This window comes from Drosophila guanche, unplaced genomic scaffold, assembly GCF_900245975.1.
Source record: "Drosophila guanche unplaced genomic scaffold, DGUA_6, whole genome shotgun sequence".
Classification (NCBI taxonomy): Eukaryota; Metazoa; Arthropoda; class Insecta; order Diptera; family Drosophilidae; genus Drosophila; species Drosophila guanche.
Window position 1 is genome coordinate 6,529,317 of NW_022995745.1, and position 27,517 is coordinate 6,556,833.

General features: G+C 42.6%; 1 protein-coding gene and 2 long non-coding RNA genes across 4 annotated transcripts; 1 reads left to right on the plus strand and 2 right to left on the minus strand.

The window, feature by feature from the left end:
• The first annotated feature begins 3,892 nt into the window (after positions 1 to 3,892).
• On the plus strand, positions 3,893 to 4,449 carry LOC117581544. The gene is made up of 2 exons (XR_004573663.1): positions 3,893 to 3,963; positions 4,038 to 4,449. It is a non-coding gene; the product is annotated as an uncharacterized LOC117581544 (long non-coding RNA).
• Positions 4,450 to 4,530: 81 nt separating this feature from the next.
• On the minus strand, positions 4,531 to 6,320 carry LOC117581543. The gene is made up of 2 exons (XR_004573662.1): positions 5,350 to 6,320; positions 4,531 to 5,304 (listed from the first exon to the last, which is right to left on the minus strand). It is a non-coding gene; the product is annotated as an uncharacterized LOC117581543 (long non-coding RNA).
• Positions 6,321 to 8,218: 1,898 nt separating this feature from the next.
• LOC117581533 lies at positions 8,219 to 26,895 on the minus strand. 2 transcript variants are annotated; one of them, XM_034268845.1, is made up of 9 exons: positions 26,560 to 26,895; positions 26,191 to 26,316; positions 14,805 to 15,228; positions 11,769 to 12,946; positions 11,603 to 11,701; positions 11,362 to 11,535; positions 10,369 to 11,292; positions 9,652 to 9,711; positions 8,219 to 9,576 (listed from the first exon to the last, which is right to left on the minus strand). In XM_034268845.1, exons 3-9 carry the CDS (start codon positions 14,925 to 14,927, stop codon positions 8,481 to 8,483), a joined length of 3,654 nt encoding a protein of 1,217 aa, XP_034124736.1. In that variant the 5' UTR covers positions 14,928 to 15,228; positions 26,191 to 26,316; positions 26,560 to 26,895; the 3' UTR covers positions 8,219 to 8,480. The 2 variants fall into 2 exon arrangements, with proteins under 2 accessions (XP_034124736.1, XP_034124735.1); XM_034268844.1 differs by having other exon boundaries at positions 26,191 to 26,895.
• Between the last annotated feature and the right edge of the window lie 622 nt (positions 26,896 to 27,517).

The window sequence follows — 27,517 nt, forward strand, 5'->3', positions numbered from 1 at the left end:
CTCTCTCGGCGTTCCACTGGTTAACTTTTGACGAAACCGAAGTCTCGAGTCTCGGCCTGCTCGTGCGTGTGCCAGTCGACTATTCATACCCTTCCCCCCGTCTGTACTCTGTGCCGAGCTTGAGTAGCTTTGGCCTCTCGCCTCATTCCTTTTGCCGCTCTTTCCTGCTATCGAGCGTGTGTGGAAGGCGACAAAATGTCAAATGATCGCCAGCCACTTAGGACCTCCAGCTAGCAACTGGTTTTACAGTTGTTCCAGTTGTGATTGTGCCTGGGGCCCCTCAACCCAACCCTCAACCCCTTGGCCAATGATCGAATCAACCTGCTGAAATCTTTTTCATATAAACTTCTTATTTGTGCGGAGTTAAGGCTTGGGATGCCGCCGAATAATTTGAAAACTTAGAACAGTTACTTGCAGAAGCTTGGTAAAAAATTCGACATTTTCCAAATTGATTTCCTGCAGCCCACTGCGAGTACATCCCCATTCCATTGCTCCATCTCTAATGGCTCCTTTCTCCAATTATGACTATTATTTCCCCAATTTACGTCCGCTCTAACAACGGCCGATCGCCACGCCTCTTTCGTTTTAAGTGCACTCGAAGTGAGTCAAGGAGGAAGAGAGTCAGGCCCGAAGAGAATTCGATCAAAAGTGGAACTGGATCTTGGAATGCCGTCCAATGGCCTGGAACGGCAACGGCAATGGGAATAGTAGAAATGGGAACGGAATTGGGTACGGTTACAAAGTGGTGACACTCACGACACTTCCCTGCCACTGCCACTGCACTCCCCGCTACTGCACTTCTCACTCTCCCCTCTCTGGCTCTCCCTTGGAATGCGTTTGCAGTGGGGAAACTTTCTGCACTCCGTGGTGTAGAGGGGCGGAAGAGCTGTGGGGAGGAGACTTGCAATTGCAATTGGCCAAGCTGACCAGAAACCTGTTACCACTTTAAGGAAAAGCTCACTCTATCCAAAAATAGGTGAGAGATGGATTGAGAGAGAAAGAGAGAGAGACGAGGAGATGAAACCCCAATGATGCCTCTGTACAAAGGCTGGCACGTTGGGCAAGGGGACAAGGAGGCTTCATTTTGACGCTCAACGCTCGAGGAAAACCAGAAACAAGTTTTTCCAGTAGACGAAAGAGGAATCCGGCTCATCTGCAGCTGCTGGCTCGGGGCCACTGACGGAGGATGAGGATGGGGCGAGATGCTGAAAAAGTTGTCAAGAATCTCGGATGCGAATCGATCAATAACCTTTCAAATCAAATTGCAACAAAAAAGACACGATAGCAAACAGCCACTTACCAACTACATCGAAATGTGGATGATGATGATTAGGCCTCTGGGCGATCTATCCAGATTACCTATCGAGTCTGACAAGTCATTCCAAGAGACACACAAAAATGCTTATTTCAGTTTTCTTATGAAAACAATTGGTGTCTCTGATGGGTCTCTACTGGGATACGTTTAAAGGAGCATTCTCAGTCCTGTCAGTGTAGTTTTATGCATAATAATTACACTGCCAGATTTAATACCCAACACACCATTTTCATCTATGTAATCTTATGATTTATGTGTTTTTAAAATATGTACCCTCAAGTGATCTGCGAGTGAGCATTGATCATTGATACTCTAATGATCTGTCATAGATCTTCTCTCAGTTCTTATGTTCAACTTGAGTCTCCCACGCACCGAGTCAAACGTGGAAAAAGTTAGAGCAACAAATTCGTAAAGATTGAGTGGATAAGCATACTAATACTAACATGCACATAGATGTACATATGTACATTTGTATTTACATCTTTCACCTTATTGGAATAGTTGCTTTTGCATTTTCGAACACGTTTTTCGGTGTTTCGGTTTTTCGATTTTTCGTTATTTTTCTTGTTTTTTTTTGTTGTTGTGCGCATTGTTTGTTTTGTTGTTTTCCTTTTTCTTGTTTACATTTTTACGCAGCCTAAAGTCAGAGCGGGAGCGAAGGAGAAAGAGAGTCAGTGCAGGAAGGGGTGGGTGGCGGGCAGAAGAGAGACGGAAAACTGGTTTCCAACAGAGAGGTGCGCGTGGTCATTATTAAGCTTTGGTCTTGTCCGGTGGTAAGGGGAAAGCAGAGTGGAAGCAGTGGGGTTACAGGGCGAAACAAGTTTGATCGAATCCGAAACTCGACGCGCAGCCTGCTTCTGATCCTGCTGAGAATGATCCTGGGCACCCTTTCCATTACAATTATGTTTCAGTCTTCACACCTTCCCTTACATTTTTTGAACCATCTTTTTAGCTATTTCTGTTACTTGTTGGACACTCTTTCAGTTTGTTCAGCTTCTCTGACTGTCCCTTGGAAATTTTCAACTCAAATGGCAGGATTTTGATGTCAATTCATAGTCGGACTCTGCACGAACCTCTCCAGCGTGATCTTCCCTTTTCCATTCTCCACACTTCGTATCCATTTGCACTATTCTTTATGCTATTCTTTATTCACAAGCCGCTTACGTGCTAGACAAAAAAAACGAGAGAGCGAGCAGGGGGATTCCCTGGGCCTGAATCCTGGCCACCCTTAAGGGGGGGAGTTCTACCAGCTGCCGGCGTAGGCATTGGCCGAGGCCTTGGCATAGGCATTGCTGCTACTGCCGCCTCCACCGCCGCCACCGCACGGGTTGCAGCCTCCGTTGTTACCTCCACCACCTCCTCCTCCATAGCTGTAGCTGTTGGCGCTGCTGCTGGCATAGGATCCACTTCCTCCTCCGCCGCCACCGCCTGGGCGGAAGCCTCCTCCACCGCCACCGCCTGGATGGAAGCCTCCACCGCCTGGATGGAAGCCTCCACCGCCTGGATGGAAGCCTCCACCGCCGCCACTGGGTTGATGACCTCCGCCGCCGCTGTAGACTGGCTTCACCACATATATATCGATGGTGCCTCGGCCGCCACCTCCATGACCACCGCCGCCACCGCCCCAGCCTCCGCCTCCGCCTCCGCCTCCGCCACAGCCCCAGCCACCGCCTCCACCGCAGCCGCCATTGCCAACGAGGATTTTCTTCTTAAGCGCCAGCAGCGATGGCTGGACGAGACCCACGCAGATGGCCAGGATGAGCGCCCAGCAGCCGAGCAGCTTCCAGTGTCTCATGTTGAAGTTTTGTATTTTTGATCCTCACAAAACGGTGCGATTTCTTCTCGTCTCGTCTCGTCTCGTTCCGTTCTGTTCTGTTCTGCTCTTAACTTGATGAAGCCGCTGGCCAACTAATCGTGGATCCGTTCATGGCATTCCATTTTATAGAATCTCATCCTCCTCGTGGCTGTCCATTGTTTGGAACGGTGTGGACCGTATCGTATCGATGATGCGCTGGGTGCTTGTCAGATGCATTATCGTCATCGTTTCGGGCCCTCAGCGGCTCTCAGGCAATTGGCAGTGCATGAGTTGGTGGGGTTGGGAGATCTGGGGGTTCCAGCATTCGGGGGAGTCGTAATGCACACACAAAACAATATCAGACAGAATCCGCAAAACAGGTATTAACTATTAATTATCCACTCAATGGCCGGCGAAGCGCATCGAGCATGAAATGAGACACTTAAATACCCTGCTGACAGCCGCGAGGAATTGGATGTCCAATTTACCTATAAATAACAAATAATTTCTGATGTCTTCCAACAAATGAGTGACAAAAAAGGTGACCACTAATGTCACTTTTACGTCAGGGGAACCACCTTTAACTACATATCGCTGTTACTATAATTTCTCCATTAAATAATGCAAAATTTGATGATTGTGAAGAGCATTTTTGTCAAGCTTCACAACCCTTTAGGGTTAGGGCATCTGCAGTTATATGCATGACAAATGCTGGAAAATCCCTGTTACTAATAGAGAATACTCCATAGAGAATCATGCACATAACCAGAAAGTGAGGGAGAGAGAGCCTGGGGCAAGCAATGTACGTGGAGGAAATCTAAATTATCCAGGAATCCGCGAGTTAAAAGCTCAAGTACGCTCGTAAATGTGCAAATTACTCATCAGAATCTATCTCTTTTTTTACGAGTATCTCCCATATCTATAAAGATTCCCGCTCCATGCCACATCAGTGTTTGGGAACCGATGGGCAACGTCTCCGTCTCTTTTTGAATCAAAAAATCCCCCGATGTCAACCCCGATGGAAAAGCGGATATGCTATTTAAATTGGGGTATATTAAACTGGATTTTCTCGAGGGGGTTTTCGCGGTCTTCACATACATACAAAGCTTAAGAAAATGACTTTGCTTTGGAAGCGATCAAATCCACAAATATTTGAGGCTATGAATTCCCAAATGGAATCAACCAATCAATGTGCATTTGTTGGAATATCCTTATGGGTTGTGCAGTACAACCTGTGCTGCCCGTTTAGGTGTCCGCAAGCAAAACACAAATCCTTTGAAATGGAATATTTAATAAAAAATATACATAAGTATATATAGAGGCATGTTGCATCATCGTACACACATCAAATATATGTATATATATATATCTATATATGTATTCTGCTAGATTTATGTATACAAATATATTTTTTTTTTTTTTTTTGTTTGCTTCATTTCATATGACATTTTGGAATGATTATTTAATGCATTACATCAGTTGTTTTCGGTGTGGCGTGTATGTGGGTGTGCTGGTGTGTGAGTGTGTGTGTGTGTGTGTGTGTGTGTTTTGTGGGGGTTTGGGCATGTGTCTGATTTAATCGCTACATAGGCACGTCAGTTCTATTTGTTGATGCTGCTTCCAGTGGATCGTTTTCTTACATCTAAACGATTCTAAACATACATAAATATATTTTCATACGTACAGATACATAGATGTCTGCATACGTTTTCACTTTTGCATTTTATACAAAAACAAAACAAAAACACAGGCATTATAATAGTTTTAATCATAGGTTTTTATGAGCTTTTCGCTAATAAATATACATACATACTCGTACATAATCGAAAAAAAAACACAAAAATTCATTAATTTATTTGCACATAAATATGTGGCTATTACATAATACATAAATATGTATGTATGCACGTATGTATGTATGTATATAGTACATACTGTGTGTGTGTATAAAATACTATGCGTGTCTGTTGTATGCATATGTGTGTGTGTGTGTGTGTGTGTGTGTGTGGGAGGGAATCATTCATTGATCGTGATCCGAGTGATTGTTTGATTGATTTATTGCTGATGACTGTGCTAAAAGCAATTTGCAATTTTCCAATTTTACAAAAATATGTCAACATAAATATGTTATATATGAACCTTACTATCTATCTCTCTCTATCTCTCTCTCTTTCGCTCTCGCGCTCTCTGTTGCCTTCTTTCCAGCTTTCTTTCTCTATTTTTGCTATCTTTCTGTTACTTTCGTATATGTTGTACAAAATAAATCGCAGCAAAATGCACTTTCTTCCGACACAAACACAAAATGTCTAAAATATATAATCATTAAGCTTTTCTGTAAATAAATACAGGTTCTGAGTTTTGCTATCATTTGTTTTTGTCTCCTTGTTGCTCCTTTCGTTCGACGACTCTCGCGTTTTGCTTTGTTCATTTGTGGTGGTTTTACTCTTTTAACTAATAATTGGCTATAAATATTAACATTTGTATTATGTCTTGTTCGATGAGCGAGTGTGGGCAAAAGGGCAAAGTAAGGGGAGGTATACGAATCCAATAGGTTCAGAGTACTGTTCTGAATTCTCTGAATATATCAATTCATAATTTATAGAAATAAAATCAAATCTTATATGCTGTCTTCTCTGCTCAAATTTGTAATGTTTTCAAAGTGGGCAAAGCTATTCGGGTAAAACTGAATTCAGTTTACAGATCAGACAAGGGTACATTTATTCCATTGAGTTATTTGAGAATAACTCCATTTTCCCTACTTGGAAGTAATACATTGAAATAGCTAATTGCTTAGTTATTATTGTGCAAATTTTCATTTAAGCCAGTGCACGAATATATTTGTTCTATCAAATGTTCGCTGCAGGGGTGTTTTGTTCTTCTCATGAGACTTGAATTTTTAACTTGTGGTACAGTGAGTATTTAGTATGGCAAATATTCTGCAGCATGTTTGATCAATGTTTTGACTTATGTAAATATTGGGAGGTGGAATGCCATTCCAAGAACATGGCTTTGGACAAACAATTTCGAATTAAATGAACAATAAATAGACAGATGTAAACTATATTTAAAAGGCGAGACCAATCCAACACACAAATGTGATTACATTTTATGACGTGCGCATGACTTTTAGTATTTCGCTTTGATTGATGTTTATAACAGATATTTCAATAATTATACCCGGTACTCGAGGAGTAAATAGGGTATATTGTATTTGTGTGAATAACGGTTGTGTGTAACGCACAGAAGGAAACGTTTCCGACCCCATAAAGTATCTATATTCTTGATCAGCATCAATAGCTGAGTCGATAGAGCTGTCTGTCCGTCTTGTTTGTCTGCTAGTTCTCAGAGACTATAAGAGCTAGAGCCACCAAATTTTGGCTCCAGACTGCTGTATGCTTACACTGAAGCCAGTGTATTTTAAATTTAGCCTCGCCCCCTTCCGCCCCTGCAAAAGGGCGAAAACCTACCAAATCTACAGTTTTGAAAATACAAGAAAACTAAAAACGCCGTTCGGTAGGGATGGCCATATCTATCACATCACCAAATTATTATAGCCAGAATGAAGAAATTAATTTGCAGTGGCTAAACCCGCCCTGTCCCGCAGCTTTTGTTTTTTTTTTCACATTTTCTAATTCACACTCTGCTTCTGCTTCACTCGGCCTCTGCCGACTTTTAACCCACCCCGTCCAGCAGCTTATATTTGTTTTTTTTTGTGTGCGGGCGCTGCCTCCGCCGCGAGTCTGCGTGTGTGGGTCTAGGGAAGGGCGGCGAGCTAAGGGAGCGTGTTGGTGTGAGAAGTGTTGTAGATGTAGATGATGACAGATGAAGAAAAAATTTAAAATTTGACAAAAACACCGCTAAGATGCAGATGTAGTACTGAGTGCCGGGTATAAAAGTTGTGACGCGTAAGAAGCGTCTCACACGTCCCTTCTCGTTTTTTGATTGATTTTAACAATTATTTGTCGAAAAATTAATATCGTCGTAGTTAATTTTGTAATGGGAATGGGTTGTATGACATAAGACTTATCTGGGTGTCTTTTATCGCTTTATCGAGCGCTCTCACTGCATGTATTTCTCGTAATACCATCTTTTTTTTCAGATAAGACTCTTGGCAGAGTCTATTGCAAGCAAGCAGTGCACTTTGGCTAGTGATGGCCATCGCATGGGGTTGCAATTCACCTTAATTATCGGTAAATGAATATTACCTCGATTTTCAATACGATTTGAATAATTTAAAAACTAAAGCAAAGGCTCAATCTTAGTGATTTATTTCAGGTTATGAGGTTTCACTATGAGTTTGTATGGATTCTCTTCGTTCTCCCCCTCCTCGACTTTCCCCTTTTCTCATCCTGGCTATATTATATGTAACATATATTTAACTGTGTTCCTATCTTTAGTTTAGTGTTTTGTTTGTTTGTTATAATTGCACTTATGTTGCTATCTTTCTCATGTATTGTGTTCCCCTTTATATATGTATCTCTCTGCTGCTTCTGCATCTGCTGCAGCTCCTTGTCTCCTGCTCCTTCTCATTGTCTCTTGCTGCTGTTTGTTCTGCTTTCATTTGTTCTGTTTCTGTCTCTTTTTGTTTTTGATGTTTGATATACATTAACTTAACTTAAGTAAAGTTCAGTACTGAATAAATTGCATGCGTGCAAAGGAGTTAGAAGCCGTAAAAGCCAGCAATGCAAATTGGCGAGTTGGCCTCTCCATTTACCCCCACAAATGGCGACATGCAATTAATGAATATAAATAATTAAAATGTATGATCAAAACTAGCAACTAAATGCGTGTGTCTATAAAAGATGAAGCTGCCTGGACAAACACACACACACACATACACACACACACGAAGCGCGTGGAAATGGTTTTCCCTGGAATGAACACGCCCATTGCACAACTCTGGCTGTGGCTGCGTGGCTGTGTAGCTGTGTGTGTGTGAATTAGTGGGTATGTACGACATTCTAGGAATGCTTAGCATATATTTTGTATACATATACGCATGTATATCTAAGTTCTACCTATACATATACATATACACAAGTGTTTGTCTGGACGTTGATATGCAATGACTGCACCATCAAGTGGCCCATGCGACACCAAGCCAAAGCCTGTTACGAGGGGCACTGCCGCATGACGCGCGGCGCGATTAACCGAACCAGTGTATATCTCATATTGAATACAATTTCATATTGCAGAGAGCGTTCCACCCATCTCTGCCTCAAATACTTTATAAAAAATACAAATTGTGCCGAGCTATCCAACGTTTTTTCCTAATACCTAAAATTATGGAGCATGGTGCAGTTGTGCCAGGCGGTGCAGTGCGGTGCACGGAGAATGCCGATGAGGTGCCAGTAGGTGATGGTCATTCATTTAGCGCGTAAAGGCACTGAGAAAGTGTGGTCCGCCCATATCGAATTGCTGCTGCTCGTAGCCATCATCGACTCCGCCAAAGCTGTGGCTGCCACTTCCCCCTCCACCGCTGGCACCCACGCCCACACCCAATCCTCCCACTCCTCCGACTGCCAGCGCCGCTGCAACTGTGGCCGCTTTTATCTGGCTAATGGCCAGCATGGAGGGCTTGTCGCCTGGCTTCCAGCGACGATGAATGCCCATCGACTTGAGTTTCTGGCAGACGGACGATGGCGAAATGTTGATGCCCTTCTCGGCCAGCCGGGCCGACACTTTCCAATACTGGATGTTGCTATCCTCCTCGATCAGCTCGAGTATCTCCCGGGTGATGTTCTTGTCCCGTAGCTCCCGTTCGGCGGCTTTCAGGCGGCGTCGCGGCAGTGGCAACTTTGGTGGTGGCAGCTGACGGTGCTGCTGCTGGTGCGGTTGAGGCTGCTGTTGAAAGTGTGATGTGTCCGCTGGCGTCTGATGACGCAACTGTTGCTGTTGCCGCTGTTGTTGTTGCTGCTGTTGCTGCTGCTGCTGTTGCTGACGGATCAACTCCTGCCGCTGGCGCTGCTGCTTAATGCGCTCCATCTGCTCAAGTTGCTGCTGACGCTCTTGCCGCTCCTGCTGCGCCTTCTGCAATGCCTGTTGCCGCTGGTGTGCCTGCTGCAGTTCCTGCTCCTGCTGTGCCAATTGCTGCTCCTTGACGTTGGCTACATCTGTAACGCGCGAATCGTCGCCTAGCGCCGAATGGCGTCCGTCGGTGCGCTTGTTGCGATAGGAGAGCGGCACGCCCTTCAGTATGGCATCGCGCACCTTCCATGCCGTCATCTGCGATACGTTAAGCGCTCGGGCTATCTCCATGGTGGATGAATTCTGTGCCACCAGCAACTTGGCCATGGCGTACTTCTCGTCATCGATAAAGACGTTCGGCTTGCGCGGCTTCTTCGCCGAACCAGAACTAGAGCCCGACCCTGTCGCTGTTGAGATTGAGGCTGACGATGGCGTTGCTGTCGCTCCGACATGGGGCGTTGGGACGGCGACATTGGTGTTGCTGCTGTTGCTGCAGTTGCTGCGAGAATGGAGAGAGTTGAGAGCCGATTTATTAGCGGGGAAACCTTCACGGAACTGTGGACTGTGGACTCACCTCTCGTTGCTGTTCATGTGGGCCATGGAGCGTAGGGACAGGTTCACGGGTAGAGCATGGCTGCACCGGGGTGGAGAGACAAATTATAATTTAAATTCAATTCGAAAGGGGGATCGATCCTCTACTCTTATTTCAACTAATATTTCAAATAATTCAACAACTAATGTATTTACATTACACATACAAATCTTCTTCTCTTGCATCTGCCTGGTGTATTAAATGCTTGTCTCTAGCAGCAATCTGCAGCTCTCTTCTGTTTAATCTAAATAAAATGTATGTGTGCACTCCGATAGATCTAGAGAACTACAACTCACAGCTTATTTCACATTTAAGGTCCAAACATTATTACATTTTCTATACAAAATCTATTTTCCCGCTGATAACATTTTTTTGCAAACTGCTTGCACTGCTTGCCTGTGGAAGTCATGGAATGTTTGGCATTCCATGCACAGTAACACCGTTACTTGAACCTAGGGGACATGTGAAAAATCGAAGCAGAGCAGATAGCTTCGGGAAGTCGATTTATGCTCTAAATATGCTTAAGCGCCGCAGGGTATGTCCATAGTTAAATTCTCTCTTCGCTCCACCACTATCACCACTGTCTCTGCCAGTCAATTTTAACTGCTTTGAGTCTTTATTTCTTGCGTTGATTGCTTGCTGCGTGAAATGCACTGCTTTCTAGAACTGATTTTACAGAGATGCTAAATTGCAACATACGTGACGGCGGGCGGATAACGGGTGAGCAGCGGCATTGCTCCATTGTGGGCTGGCTTCTGCTGATGATGCTGTAGCTGCTCCCGATGCTGCTGCTGTTGCTGGTGCAGCTGCAACTGCTGGGCGTTGACGATGTGTGGAAAATGCTGCGACTCGGCCAGCAGACGCTTGTAGACCTCGACAGTGGGTCGCGAAGGCACATGCACTGGCACCTGAGACGGAGCCGTGGCCAATGGCGGGGGCGGGAGCGAGACAGAGTTGGCCCCGCCCGTATTGGAATGACGCTCGTTTTCGTTGCCCTCGTAGGAGTCGTGCTCGACGGGATCAGAGTCCGGATCGGGGTCTTCCAGCTGGCCGCGCATATCGTATCCATTGTGGAGCAGACTGCACACAGCATCCTCGTCGCCCATGTAGCCGGCCGTCTCTTCTGCACCAATCTCATCCGCGCCGCACTCGTCGCCCAAGGCCAGCGAGCTGTGGAGCTGGTGCTGATGCTGAGGGTGAGGGTGGTGGAGCTGCTGCTGTTCCTGCTGCTCCTCATCATCGCTGTCCTGTCGCTCCTCCTTGATCAGGCCCAGGCCAAGGTGGCCATAGGGCAGACTCAGATGCTGATGCTCCCGCTCCCGCTCAGCTGCTGCCGCAATGGCAGCTGCAGCCTCTTCCTGCTGCTGCTGCATGGCGTGGATATGCTGCTGGTGTTGCTGCTGGAGCTGCTCCTCAGCGGCCTGGTCCACCACACGCTCGTGCAGACTGACTCCGTTGACGAGGCTCTTGCGCAGACGCCAGGCAAAAGTGCGCGAAATGTTCAGCTCGTTGGCGATTACCGTGGTGGTGGCCTCACGCAGGATTAGTTGCTTGGCCAGGGCGATTTTCTTGGCGTCCAGCTTGATGCGAGTGCGCCCCTTCCGCTTGTTAACCAAGCCCAGTCTGAAAGTTAGCGACAAACGGTCGTCAATTAATGTGTCAGGTTATTAGGTAAACCTCGCTGGCACTCACTTGCGGCTGTTCACGTGCAGATCTGGTGCTGTTGGCTTACGTGCTGGCCCTGATCCTGTTCCTGTTCCTGCCCCAGCTCCAGCTCCTCCACCTGTTCCGCCTCCAGTGGCTGGGACACGCTTGGGGAAGTTGTTAAACTGCACAATGTTCTGTTTAAAGAGCTGCTGCAGCGGCCTGCGTATACAAGAAGAAAGGAAAGTCAGTACAGGCTAACAGCACAGACTATGGGGTATCCGCTCACATCTTGGCAGCCTTGGAGGGACATCCGGTGCGCTTGTGCCAGCCCAGATGGTGGCCCGTTGGGAAGAGGACATGGCAGTCCGAACATTGCATGGGCCGACTGTAACCAAAGAGAGAGAGAGAGAAGCGCGTTATTACTGGGACTCCGACGAGCATTCTGCACTTACGTTTGGTTGCGCCGCTTCTTTACGCAACGACCACGCCGGATGTGCTTCTCCAGGAAACGCTTGTAGAAGTAGGTCTTGCGGCAATTGCTACACTCGTAGACGGGCCCCGGAGCCCCGTGGACGCTCTGCATGTGCGCCTTAAGGATCTGTTTCATGTCAAAGGTCTGGTAGCAGTGCGGACACTGGAATCCTGGTGTACCGCGCATCACCTGTTGTCCAGCCTCATGGGCCGCCGCCGCCATGGCCTCTGAGTGATCGGCAGCCATGTCTGGGCCGATCATAGAATCATCGCCGGGCGTAATCAGCTCGATTTCGGGTATCAGTGGCAGTGTCATCTCCTCGTCATCGTCATCCTCATCCACTTCGTGCTGATGGTCGAGATCCTGGTCGTGGCCAGGCAAACCGGCGCCATTGGGGAACTTATTCATCTGGTGCTGCATGTACTCCTGCATCAGGCGGATCGAGTTAAAGTCGAACGGCTCCTTGGGGTGGCCATCTTGGACAGTTATCTCGCCATCGTCGTGCTGGTCGGGTGACTCTCCATGGTGCATCACCGCCAAGTCCTCGTCTTCCCCATCGCCCAAACCCAGACCCACACCATTGCTGAGCTCAATGCCTGACTGATCCTGCTGCTCGTTATCGAGCAGTGGCCTCTGCCCATCATCCAGATCAAACTGATGCTGCTGCTCCTCCTGCTCCTCATCCTCCGCATCCTCTTCATTGGGATCCTCAACCAGGTTCCCGTTAATGGCATGCCCATGACCATTCTGTAGGCGCTCCTCAGACTCCCCAGCAGCGCTCGCATTATCATGATCATCTTCATTGCCATTGCCATTTGCGTTATCATTGTCCTCATCTTCGTCATCGTCGGAGCTGCTGCTGGAGGAGCTACTTCCGCTTCCGGTGCCACTGCCACTGCCGCTGCCGCTGGCGGTGCCACTGCTGCTGGCAGTGCTGCAGCCTCTGCTCTTTGCCCGATCCCCCGATCCGGCTTCCTCTTTTCGGTTTTCTCCTCCCGCCTTCTGCCTCTCCGCGTCGCCCTCGATCTTCTTCAGCAGTAGTTGCTGGCGGTAAAAGTTGTCCGCATCCTCGCACTTCTTCTTGAACAGACAGGCCGAGATCGCTGTCTTGGCGCACTCCACGCAGACCTGCTGCGGCAATGTGTCGTTCTTACTGATCTGTAACAAAAGAAGAAAATGCAAAATCAGGTCAATTATTGATCAAAACTTTACAAATTGCAGCTCTTCCAAGAAAGAATTCCAAAAGTTGAATAAGTAGAGCGTTGCCAAATCGATTGGTGACGAGTGCAAGGCGTTAGGACATTTTTGTTTACCAAATATCTAACGGTTTTCACAAACATTTCTGTGTAGTGGTGCAAACTTTTTTAAACAAAACAAAAGTGAGAGAATTCAAATGAATGGAAAATACAAATTTATAAGCTACGAGCGACAAGGGACCCTAGGCTCTACTCCACTCCTTTCCCTACCCACAGCAAACCGCACACGGCACATGTAAATGTGTAAATATTAATTTATGTACATACATACATAAGTATGTATTAGCACGTTTGTAAGCCAACCCAATGGACGGGGCCAACGAACGTCTAAGCTGGAGTCGACCTAACGTAAAGTAGGAAACAAGAGGGGGGAGGGAGGCCGAAGAACAAAGCCAGCGAGAGAGGCAGAGCGAGAGAAGTCGACGGCATGGCTCTCTTGGAAAAGAAAAATGTATGGAATTAAACCAAACATATGAATTATACATACAAACAAACAACAAAAGCAAACACAAAATACCAAAGAAATATGTACATGCATGTGTACGCAAGTGTGTGTGTGTGCTCAAGAGGAAGGAGGAGGGGGAAAATAAAAGGTAGGCAACACACACACACAAATAGCAATTCAAACGGTAATTTATTTTACAAAAGCCGAAGCTAAAGAAACGAAACGAAACGAAGAAATACGAAATTTAGTCTAAAAAGCAAAACAGTTTCAAGACACAAAACGAAAAATTGGCAAATATTTGTTAATAAAATTGTATATGTACATATTTACATGCATACGTGCATACATAGATTGAAAAAAATAACAAAATTCTTTAAAATATGCAGAGACGAAATCAAAGCCGAACCCCAAATAGTAAGTAACAAACCGAACAAATAAAAAAGAATAACAAAAATTTGTGCCTGTTGGAGTGCCAACGAGCGGGGAAGGAGGGGTAGCGTACGAGATACAAGCAATGAAAACTGATGCCAAAAATATGTACTTATGTACACACATGTGAAAATTAATACGAATGAATAATAAACAACGTTTGTAAAAAACTTCTCAGTATCTGTTTTTCTTGGCATTTTGATATTCCACGAAGGTGAGCCATTTTTTCATTGCGTTTAATCTTGGGTTACGCACGTACATACATGTGTACATATGTACATACATACAGTGGGACAGTGATGAAAAACAGTTGATGCCAATAATGATAGTGATTGTAGATGGGGACTACATAATTTCTGCCTCTAAGCCAGGCGTAAGGAGAGCACAGCATTTTGGACCGAACTGTGTCGGCATGTTAGAGTGCTTAAAGCTAATGCCTACAAGTTTATTTGACGCATTTAACATCCTAATTTAAGTAGACCCTTAGATTTGTAAACATCCATACATTGCACACTCAATTTCCCACTGTAATGGCGCGGGCACACCAAAAGCCGAAAGCGGGGCCAATAAAAGTTCTGAAATAAAGCAAGCCCACTGCAACGGTGCAACGGTGCAGCGGTGCACGTGCGCACACTGTTCGTTTGGCTGTGCTGAGAACTTTGAAAGCTCTTCCAAAAGGGGTCGGTCAGCTTTGTTTAATCGAACAAGCAGTGTTTTGGCTTTATCAGCTGAGAGAGTGTGTCTGATATCTACAATCAATACATGTAAATACATACACAATGTACATACATATGTACACACAGATGTCAGAAACCAACTACCGGCCCACTAATCAAGCTACGGGAAGCGCTCTCTCGCATTACATATAATTATACTCGGCTCTCACCTGGACGTTGGCCAGTGTGGTTATCTTCTGCCAGAGCGAGTCCTCGCCGAATATTGAAATCATTTGCATGGGACTGCCGCTCGCGTGAGAGCCGATGCAAATACGACATAGCTCGTCGTCCATGGTGAATGCACTCCAGTCGCAGTCCCAGTCCCCGGCTCCGTCCCCTTCTCAGTTGAATGGTGGATGCTGCTCTTTAGGTCGTCGTCAGCTGTTAGAGCGGAAGTGGAGTTGGAGTGTGACCAGCTTCCTGTCAACTGCATGCCAGAGTTGTCACCCTCACGCGACCAGCCGCCGCCTCTTTCTGCACGATACGGCGTGATTTGGGTGGTGGTAAGTATAAGAAGAGCAACAAGTGGCGCACAAGAACACAGATTTATGGAGCCAATGGTCCCTTTTGGACTGTCTGGCAGTGGATTGTAAACTGAAATGAAAGAAAACTATTTATTAATAATGAAACGAACAAAAACTGTGCACAAAACAGAATATGATATGAGCTCAAAATGGCAAGGGCAGGGGAGGGAATGTGCTGGGGCTGACTTTAAAGTAGGATGGAAACACAAAACGTAAAAGAAAACTAAATAAAAAGTTAACAACTAAGAAATATGCACACACACACGCACACACAGAGAGAACAGTGACAACCACCACACATTCGCTGCTACTCTTTTACTCCCCTTGCGGGTACCCACAAACATTTATACATACATAAATATACATACATGCATATGTACATACATATTTATTGTGTGGATTCCAGAAACAACAAAAAGCAATTCTTACTGCCTTTGCCGCATACAAAAAGTTTATGAACTTGATACACACACTCATACACCGAGATAAACACACGAACACGAAAATAAAATTACACAAAAGAAAACAAGTCGAAACTAAAAAATAACATTCACACAGACACAAGCAATGACAAAGAGAGCGAGTGAGAGAGACAAAAACAAATAATAATAGAAAAAAATCGTAACGAAACGAAATGAAATAAAACTCTATATCTATGAGAAAGAGTCGAAGAAGGGGTAGGGGTGTTTGGGGAGGGCAGCTGTAGAAGGTTCCACACAAAGCACATAAAACTACGACATTTATTGTTTCTCTTTCTTTCTCTCTCTCTGTCTCTGTCTACACCATTCAATTGTGCGTAGTGGTCAGAGGGAAGTGGGGAAAACTAGTTGGAAAATCAAGTGAACTTTTACACTCGATGACATTAGAAGCAATTCGATCAATTAATCGTAACAAGTCATCGAACTATTAATGTTTCTCCTTCATTCATCATGCATATTCATCACTCTTTTCTGGTTTTAATTATTTAAGAAAATCCTTATCCTTATCCTTAGACATTGTCTCTTTACTCCCCAACCTCTTAAAGTAAAATTAATACAAAACAATTTAGCGAACTGCATGTAATGTTTAATATCCAATATTCTTCCTCTCCTTTCATAGTTATTTCCATTACATGCCATGAGCTCGCTATATTTTAGCTCCTATTCCTCCCGTCCTTCCACTCAACCAACTCTTTTACTTCTCCATCCATTCTGCCAAAGTTCTCGCTCGCTCTCTCTCTCTGTCTTCATAAGCGTACAAGGTGAATGAACGGAAATAGAAAATGCGTGGAACAAATTCAAATGCAATTCAAGTTCAGGAATGCAAAAATTCACAACCAGTTACAAAAATAGTGGAACGTTGCGGAAAGTGGCTCTGGGGGGGGGGGGGAGTGGCCACACGTAAATACATGTGCATACATACATACATACATACATACATACATACATGCATGTACATATCACAGGCACATGAGTTGGCAAATTGAAATCTTTTTTTCGTTTTCTTTTTTGATCTCTTGCGAACGATCTCTTTGAAATCGGAATCTGTATGGGGTAAGAAGGATGTAGAACATGTTGAAAAGGCAAGAAGAAGCAAAAAAGAGGTACAATGTAGATGGAAACAGAGAGGACCCGGAAACTGGAAACATTTTTGAACAACGTTGCTACCGCTTGCAACACTACACTACTGCTTGCATCCTCCGCCCACACCCTACCGGTCAAACTTTTTGGTTTATTTGGTAGCTGTGAGATGCAAATGGCCATCTTTTTTTGGTTGTAATTAAGAAAACTGTTTAAAAATAAATTGAGTTGGTTTAGTTGAAGTTTAAGTACTCGTCTATCTACACGATTTTAAGTTAAATAAATTCCTTGGTTCAAACAAGAAAATATATTATTCGGGCATACATATTTGTTAGATAATTCCGCTCCTCATCTCCCCCCGATATACAAAAACACCACACAAAACACACCTCAACGCAACACACCTCTGTGCCGCCGATCTGCACCTCACCCCCGGAACACTACACCCAAGCAAAAGCATAAGCCTCACACAGAGATATGAATAGGTTCCAGGTTTGTAAGTGGCCCGCATATGCCTGTGCCTCTCACCATGCCGTGCACAACACCCCCTCCACCGCTCTGCCCGACACTATCAATTACCATTCCAAGTCACAGGCACCGACATGGTCACAGCCAGAGCCAGAGCCAGACATTGTTTAAAGTTTAAAATAAAATTAAATAAAATTGAACCCATATAAAGACGAGACAATGGAAAGAGACGCATGGAATGGGGGGAGGGGTGTTGAATGGAAAGGAAGGAGATCTACCGTCGCGTATTCGCGGTTTAACACACACATATGGATGTCTACATGTATGAAGAAATACACCAAAAACAAGGACAAAAACAACAACCACAAGATGTAAGAAAATGCAAGACTTATGAGAGAAGGGAGATGGAGCTTCTGCGGCCCCAGTGCGTAGGCAAGAGAGGAAAACCCCAACAGAAAGAGAACCACAGCACGTGTTGAAGAGAGGAGAGGCGGCAAGAAGAAATCAGCAGAAAAGTCAAGAAACTCGAGATTTTTGCTTCTTCTTCAATTTTCCAGAAAAAAATAAAAAATCAACTAAGAACATTTTAGCTTTGGAGGTCGAGCTTTTAATGCCCTTGCAGATCAATCGTGGCTATGAGAGTGGAACAAGGACTAATATAAACTTTTGTATAGTTCTTTACAAAAATATGTATACGATATTTACATTTGTTTTTATGTATGTAAATATGTATGCGTATGGTTATGGAATTTGCAAAAGCCTGTGTGGCAAACAATTGCTCAAAGTCATTATACGGTCAGGAAAGGGTAGAAAAAATCTTTAGATGCAAAGAGCGAGAGAGAGAGATGGAGATACCAAATGTTGAAGTCAAAGCCGCAGCCGCAGTCGTAGTGGCGGCAGCGGCGCAGCAGCAGCAGAAGCAACCTACCAACCCCACGACGACATGCCGCTGCGGCAGAGAGCCGACGACAGAAAACGACGACTCTACGACTATTAAAGAGAACGACAGCCACAGCAAAAGCAGTAAGAGCAAGCAAAAGAAGAAGAAACAGTCGACTTACACTTACTATCCCACATATTCATGCATAGCTACATGTACAGATGCACACGTATGTACATACATATGAATGTACATATGTACGTATGTATGAGCGTGCACTGCTTTTGTTGGTTTACCTCCGAGCCGAACCGAACACACACACATACAGACGGACTTAAAAACTTTGTTATTTCTTTTTTTTATGATTATTTTAGCTATTGTACAGTTCCACAGAAAATTTATACACCGCACGAACCTACACAGGCAGTCGTGGGGTGTAAGTGGGACGAGTGGGTTGGGGAGGGGCTATGGAAGGCGGGTGGAGGTAATATTTGTGAGAATATTTGCGGACGAGAATGGAATAGAACTTACACACACACTTGCAGAGAGACACAGAAAACTAGCAGAAGAACAAGAACATGCTGAAGAAGCAGAATTTGAAGAGTTTGAGCAACATTTTTCGCAGAGCGCGGATGATAATGTATCTGTGCGAATGTGTGTGTCTGTCTGCATACATATATATACGTGTGTATGTAAGAGTACTAGATACAATTTTAAATGCTGTCATTGACTTAGAAAGTATTCCAAATAATAAAACTTCGTGTTCTTAAACAACACTAAACACGACGAAACTTTTCTCGTTGCCGTGTAGGTAGTTTGTAGTCATAGTCAACCCCTCTAGTCCCTTGAAGTAAGGTACGAAGTAAGGTACGTGACGCGACAGGACGAACTCGAGACCACTACTCTGCTCTGGCCTTGCATAACAAATTGCGGTTCATCAGGCTAACATGACATTGAATTGTCATGTCACTTCATTCATTGTACTAGATACAATTTTAAATGCTGTCATTGACTTAGAAAGTATTCCAAATAATAAAACTTCGTGTTCTTAAACAACACTAAACACGACGAAACTTTTCTCGTTGCCGTGTAGGTAGTTTGTAGTCATAGTCAACCCCTCTAGTCCCTTGAAGTAAGGTACGAAGTAAGGTACGTGACGCGACAGGACGAACTCGAGACCACTACTCTGCTCTGGCCTTGCATAACAAATTGCGGTTCATCAGGCTAACATGACATTTTTAGTGAAACTGTATTGGGTGGGTGGATGCGATTATTTGCAATGGAAAAACCGTTTAATTATTTATCCAGGATTTATCTGCATTATTTACACAAACATTGAGAATTTCACTTGACTATTTCAACGGTATTCTGCTATCTAGCTGTCAATTGAAAGAAAGGAGGCCAGTTAGTTGATTTTTTAATGAAATATATGCATATAAGGGATTTCAACCGATTTTGAATGGGTTGTAGAATTCGAAAGCTGGAAATATGTACATACATATAACTTCGCAAAGATTTTAGCGAAGGATAATGTTAAATTATTCTAGAACAGGTACATATGAGAATCCGTGGATACCCCAGGGTCTACATAAAGTCTATTTTCCATAATGCGTAATCAAAATCATAACCCGCTAAATAAATCCTATTTAATGAACCCATAGGTTCAGGAAATATGGTTCAGGAATGTATGTTGTACATTGCACATATGTATGTATATACATACATACATAAGTAAATGTACATATTTCTATCGTTTGTGTACATTGTCTGCTCTTACAGCCTTGAATTTAAGTTAATTGATAGTGATATTAATCTGAGAAGCAAATTACAATTTAAAATAAGATTCACATGCTTTTAACTTGAAGGACTTTAACTTTGAAGACGCTAAAAGAGGGCTTCTAATCTCTGTTAAGAACGAGACAGATAAGAGTGTGATTCTTAGATACCAAACTGATTATGCAATAAGAGTGATGCCAAAGAATCGCTTTTAATCTGTACAATATCTCCATTACGTATTTATGCACATATGTTCATATGTAAATATGTTTGTACATTTATAGTAACATACAGACATACATACATATGTATGTACATATTAATGTGCAAAAGTATTACATTTCAAGTCTTTGCCGTGTGCTGTGGGAAGATGATGGGCCATGGAATGGCTGGCAAACTACGGGAGTGGTGAGGGGTTCAGTTCGGTTCCGGGGGCGAGGCGACTCGGTAATTACAAGCTCACGACAATGTGCGACGTGAACAATAATTTTACGTGTACTTGTAATAACAATAACTCCGGAAGAAGACAAGCACACACACAGCGAGCTGTGTGAGGAAATGCAAACACAAACAAATTCACATATGTACATACACATGTATGTAAATACATATAAATATATACATATGTATATTTACATACATGTATGTAAACACATATAAATATATACATATGTATGTTTACATATTTACTTATCTACTTTTCTATTACCAGGACACAAGACGTCTCTAACCCATCGATTTCTATACGTATCCCAAGCTACATATGTACATATGCACATACATATTTATATTTGTATGCATATTATAAACATAGGAGAAATGGGATGGATTCATTTTGCACTACGGAGAATACTAAATAAATAAACACACAAATTTGAAATTAATACGATTTCTGCAAACGAACAAACAAACAGGAGAAGTGCGTGAAAGAGGAAGATGTGAAAATTGTTCCCCATAAATCCGCTGACAATCAAATTTTTAAGATAAGACTGGCGCACGACGATGATGCTGATAGCAACGATGATGCGGGAGGGGGTTAAGGAATATGCTCAACTTTGAAACCAGAACCAAAGTTAACCAACCGCTTCCCCAAGTGGGGATGCGTGTGGGCGGTGAGAAAGAGAAAGAAAGAGAACTGGAACCAAGAAAAAGATGGCTTGGCTTGGTAAAGCAAAACGAAAGCCAAAAACTAGATGAAAAACTTGGCTCTGGCAATGGCAATGGCAGAACCGTAAAAGATAAGCCAAAGATGCAAGCCAAGAACAAAGCAGACGCAAGCAGCAGCAGCAGAAAGCATCGCGCAGAAGAAGCAGAACAAGAACGAGCGGGCTGTCGGGTTAGTAAGAAAAAGACAAGTTTCATATGCAGCATGATGCACTCTGCTCTGTCTCTCTCTTCATCCCATCCCACTCTCGCATTGGCAAAAATAGAACTCTGCTTGAAAAAGAGAGCTGCTCATCTCTCTCCCTCTCTTTTTCTTTCTTACCACAAAAGCTCACCGCTTGATTGATAGCAAAAGGGAGCGGGTGGGCCCTGGAGCCGAGGGTTTCAGGCTTTTCTTACGGCTGGAGGTAAAGGGGGCGGAAGCCACAGGAACTGCAGCATAGAAAAGTTTAAAACTTGAGAAATATTTGTGGCGCTTTACATTTCATTCTTGGCTCAACTGAGAGAAATAGAGAACGACAGAAAGACCAAGGAGAGAGCAAAGAGAGAAGCTAAGAGCCAGAAAGAGAGAGAAAGGGAGAGCACGTGCAATAAATGCAATTACAGCGGTGTCCGTGTACGAGCGTGTGTGTGTGCGAGTTTATGGGTTCAAGTTTTACATTTTCTTGAGTATTTTATAGAAGATTCTGATAGGGGGGTACCAGCGGGTGTATAGGCACATGTGTATGTATCTCTAATCTTTTTTCATCCACTGAAATTAATCACTCACTCATTGCAGCCGCTATAAAATGAATATCTATAAGATCGAATTTTTGGTATGGACAATTCTTGGATTTTTTTCTTAAAAGTGAGTTACACAATTATTATTTACGTTGGGTGGTTTTTGTGCTTTTCTAACTTTGATAAGTAAGGAGCTAAAATTTCACATGAGCTCATTTCGACATTAGATAGGGTATCAATTAGTCATACCTTTCAAACAATATCTTGGTGGTTATTTTATGCGTTCACAAAACTTGAGAAGCAAACAACACAAACAACAGCAAAAATAGCAATAACAATAACGAATAAAATCTACGAAAGAAACGACATTTTCTGTATACGCGCCGCCGCCGCTGCGCAGTCCACCAAGCAGTCGCTGTTTGCCGTTTGTTTGCACGCTGCTTGCAGGTTGCTAATGCAGTCGCAGCGCTGCTGAAGCCTGGCTGCAGTTGTTATTGCTGTTGCTGCACTTACGGTTGTCGTATTTTTATTCATTTTTTTCCTCTGCTTGCACACGCATACATGCATAAATATTTACACATGCCCATACATATTTCTCTCTTCATATGCACTTTTATCTGCGTGTGTGTGTGTGTTTGCCTCGGATCAAATTTGTTGAATTGTTTATTTAGTACGTTGTAGCTGTTATTGCTATTGCCGTGTGTCGCTTGCGTTGTTGTTTCCCTCGTTTTATTGCATTTTTCGTTATTGTTATTATCGCTAGTGGCAGCGCTGCAGCAGCAGCGCCACCAGCAGCAGCAAACAGCGTTGCATTCGCTCTTATTCGGCTCCCATTCGTCGTTTGCTGCTTGCTAGCCTTCCATTGCCGTCTCTTTCGTTTTTGGTATTTGTAAATTACATAAATTGTCTTGGACTATAAATTACGGGAAGATTATTATGGCTTGTTGCTTGGCTTTTGTAATGCATACACACATACATACGTATGTATGCAAGTATAGATGTGTGCTTGCGTGCTTGTGTGAGATTGTGTTCGAGACGGCCTGCACATGTACCAAGCATTGTGGTTCGAACGCAAGCACCGCACAAAAGCACAAAACACCAACAATGTTACTTCTCTGCTTTTTCTACTGCTTACTTGCTGTGCTCCTTTTTTTTTTTTACCATTTTTATGCTTTTATAGAGATCTGCATTTAATGATACTCTCGCATAGTTACATATGCATATCCGCTCTCCGCTCTCTCTCTCTACCATAAAGTTTGTGTGTGCGGGAACATAAATAGGTGTGTGCCTGCATTGTTGCTGTTGTTTCTGAGTCAGAGGTGGAGGAATCGGAGTCGGAATCGGATCCGAGGGCTTGGAAATGGGATATGGTGTGTGCGGGGGCGGGGGAATGGGAGTGATTTGGTAATGTTAACAAATATGTGCAGCGCGCGCCCAACATGGGTTGACGTCTGTCTGGGGGTTTTTTTGTTTTTGCAAATGCCAGCCACAAAAACTAGAGTGCGAGTGGAGGATCAACAGGAGGATCAGGAGGATCAGGAGGCATGCTGAAAAAGGGAATTCACTCACAGAGGTTCTATCGAAACGAGTATTTAGCCTTTAGATACACCAGAATCAGTAATGGGATGGAATGGAAAGCCATAGGAATGGGTTTCCCTCGAGGGAAAAACCGGTAATCGGTACTAGAAAGTCAAGCCGAATCAGGATCATACATTTGTATGTACATTTCTATGTACGATAAATGTGTCAGACGTACTGCTGTGGTTGATCAAGCAGTATCAGGATCAAGTCTTCAGATGGTCTTTCATGGCACCCGAGCACTTATCCGCACTGCTTGAAAAATCACTGAAAAAATATCATTTACACTGTTTCCAGGAGTGAAGAGTGCAGCAAGCATGAATGTATTCATTGTACATAGATAAATCCATATTTGAAGGCAAGATATGGTATTCAACATGCTTTTTATCTCCAAGCACAAGTTAATATGTGCATATAATTTCATTAGATTTGACTTCGTTATGTAATATGTCTGGCTGTCTTGTTACACTACATTTGGTGGCCCCTGAACTTAGAATATTTTTATTTTTTGCGAAACACCATCCCTTGGTTTTCTGGTGTTAATCTGTATTTTGTTTATCTTACTGAAGGATTAGGTAACAAGTACGTGTTTTTGTTACATGTAGCTTAAAATGAATCTGGCTTAAAACGGAGCTGTTTCTCTGTACGTAACAAATGTTAAGTGTTTAGTGTATCTAATGAGAAAAGCATTCAGCAGCAAATCTTTCATCTATAGATAATTAATTTTGCTGGACATGCTGACCCCTCGTCGGTACATAGACAGCCCCCCCCCCCCATGTTGCATAAGTGGAGTCGAGTTAAAAGATATCGGTCAAATCGAAAAACTTATCGAACTGTGGATCAGTAACGGTTTTTGTGGCTGCTTTGTTTCTACTCGAATTTATTTCCCAGCTATTTTCAAAGTGTAGAAATTTCCGCTAACAATACCACAGAAAATTTCACTTCATTCAATTTATGTACAAATGTACAAAGCACACACAACACAAACACATGAAAAAAGCCACTTACAGATATAAGCATGCATACATACATATGTATGCATGTATTATATGTATTGTATACTTAACCTAAGCGACTGTACATTCCATGTGGTTGTTGTTATTCTCTATTTTATCAAGAGGTTGTTCAAATACGCAAGAACAATAACAATAAACACCCGAAAGCACACAACTACAGCTACAATTGCGCTTAAAAATGTATGTTATTATACGAGTATTTCCTAAGCATTTTCGTAGGCATTTAACCAGAAGAAGGAAACGCTGACTATCTTCGAAGATATGTAGATCGCACCGATGCCTTACATACCCTTGGTGAAATACAGCTTTAAAGGATCGAATTGACTGTTCCTGATTTGTTTTGCTCTTGTCTTGGCTCAACCGAAATCTATTCGGATAATAAACTAATATTGTTAGGTGAGCAGCTTTTGTAGCAATACAATACGATTTGGTTCAAATTTAGCTGAACTAGGTAACTAATTTACACTACTGACATTTGTATAATTTCGTTAACTTAAATGTGAACGACACTACTGACGTTTGTATAATTTCGTTAACTTAAATGTGAACGACTTTTCAAATAAGAAAAAGTGTAGTGTTTCGGGATTTTCTTTTACTATACGCTTATCCAATAAGAAACATTTTGATTTCGAAAATTTCTTCCACAAAGTCTTTAACATATTCAACTATCTGGAAAATGGAACAATCTCGTCTATTCTGAATGTTTATGGCTCTTAATAGTTTAGGTTTTGAGTTCTTAGCATAGAATAGTTTTCCAGAATCGAAACTAGCACCAGCAATAGGGCTAAGAAAAAGCTACTTTTTAATGGAAAAATCATTTTAAAATCCGTCTTACTTTCACCATTGTGCACAAATGCACTCCTCTCCGCTAAGATAGCTATTTTACGATTTACAGATGTACATGTGAAGATTTATAAGCATTAAAATTTAGTTGCAAGAATTGTTTATGCACTATCTAGAAACTTGATTATAAAATTATTCATGCTGATGTTACCGAACACTCGAGGGCCTACGACGTGTTTTGTAAACAAAACGTTTAAGACCCCTGCAGAATTAAGTTTTGTCTTACATGGGTTTACACGGTACTCGAATTCTCCTCCGATTCCATACAGAACGAAACTTTGTGGCATACACAGTTTTGAAGATATGTACGGACTAAGAATTAATTTTCCTTGGCTATCCTACCCAATACCCCTCACTATCACCAATTCTGCCTTGTGCAACAGATACAATATTTAAAAGTCCAACATAAAGCATAAGCTCACATGTACATACACTGACACTGAGTGCCGGGTATAAAAGTAGATTTGCGGCAATGGCAGCGACTCTCTCAACGATCCCACTTGTTTGGTAACTACCAACCAAAGTGTGGAAAATCATAGTAGCCTCTTCAAAGAGTATTAAAATCGTAATCATTCACACACGCACACGCATGCACTTGCACACACACACTTTCATAGAGAGTTAACGCACTGATTTAACGTAACTATTCTAGTGCTCTCAAGTGAACATACAGAGTAGTTAATAGAAAAAGCAACAAGAACTATCAAAGACAGAGACAGATAGTGGTGGAAAGAGAGGGAGAGAGAGCATACACAGAGAGCAGAGCAACGGAATGTCATACAATGTTGACCAAGAGGAGGGTGGGGTGGGTGGCAATGAGAGCGGCACAAGGAGCGAGCGAGTGAATGAGTGAGAGAGGCCAAAGCCATAATAATAACAATCATAAATTGAAGAGTTAAACTAATAATGATATACTGCCATCTCTTTCGCACTCTCCATACCTCTGTCTTCATAATACATATACATATTTACATTTGCATCTGTATGAGTGTGTTTTGTATAGTTAATAATAATAAAGTCGCACATACCTTTATTTAGTTGAAATTGCTGTGTATTTATCTTTACTCGGCTTCTTCCTCTGCCTTTTCGTCTTCTGCTTCGTAGTCTATGATTTTTGTTATTTGCCGTTGGTTTTTTTCTCTCTCTCTCTCTATCTATCTTATAGTTTTTCACACACAACAGAATCGAAAATGGAATGTGTAAAATTGTATTTATTAGTACTTTTTATTGTTCGTCGTTTTAGGAGCGTTTCTCTCTCATTGTGTGTGTTTGCGTATGTGTTTTTGTGTGGATAGTAAATTATGCTATTATGCTTATATAAATTGTAGACAAAACATCGTTCTTCATTCCGTTTTACTATTCACATTTGTTTTTTCCTTGCTCGTTCTCTTACTTACACTTATTTTACTTATTTTCTCAGCTTTTCCTTTGCCTTTTCTTAGAATTGAATTTGTCGGCTAACGGTAAAAGCTCACTGTCCAAAAAAACAAACAAAAAGAACAGGAACAGACGGCGGGGGAAACTCCCAGGCACTAAAATCCCGTCAAACGCGCGCTTCTAACACACCGTTATATTTTCCGCATTAGTGTATGATAGAACATGTGAAACCGCAAAAAAATGACAATCCGCCAGCATGAAACACACATATTGTTGCTGTTACTAGTCTAAGTTTAGTTATTGTTTTTAAAGACTGCGGCGGCAGAGCAAAGGTAAAGAAAGGTAAGACTGCAGTGTGACCACAAAGTAATTGATAAGATATACCTTCTGACCCTCAAAAATAGAATAAAATATACCAGACAATTTTCAAAATATACCGATCCAAGTCATCATATTCCTCTATTTTGATATTCTATTTAACATTATTAGCTTGCAAAGACTTTTAACACTAAAAAAATAATGTTATCCCATTAAAGAATCAATTTAGCTTATTATCAATAATCATTTTCTTTGAATTTTATATATATGAAGTTTTAACTAAAGAAGATAGACAAAATAAGGTATAGACATGTCAACACATTAGAGAAAAATGTGTTGCGAGCGCAACAAAAGAACAGAAGAACTTAAATTTGTCATTCGGATAATTGCACAAAGCGAGATATCAGAAATTATGGAAAAATCATTGTCATCGTCTCCAAACAGTATAAAGTATAAATAACAGTATAAATAACCACTGTCGTATTTGCACCATCGATGCAACAAATATCGATATTTATGTGCGCTAAGCCGCTCTTGATTTATGGTGACGGCTTTCGCGACACATATGTATTTATTTTACAAATCCTTGCAACATTATTCTTAATTTTTTCGAGTATACCATTTTTCTCAACCTACCATGGTTTTCGTTTATATCGATAT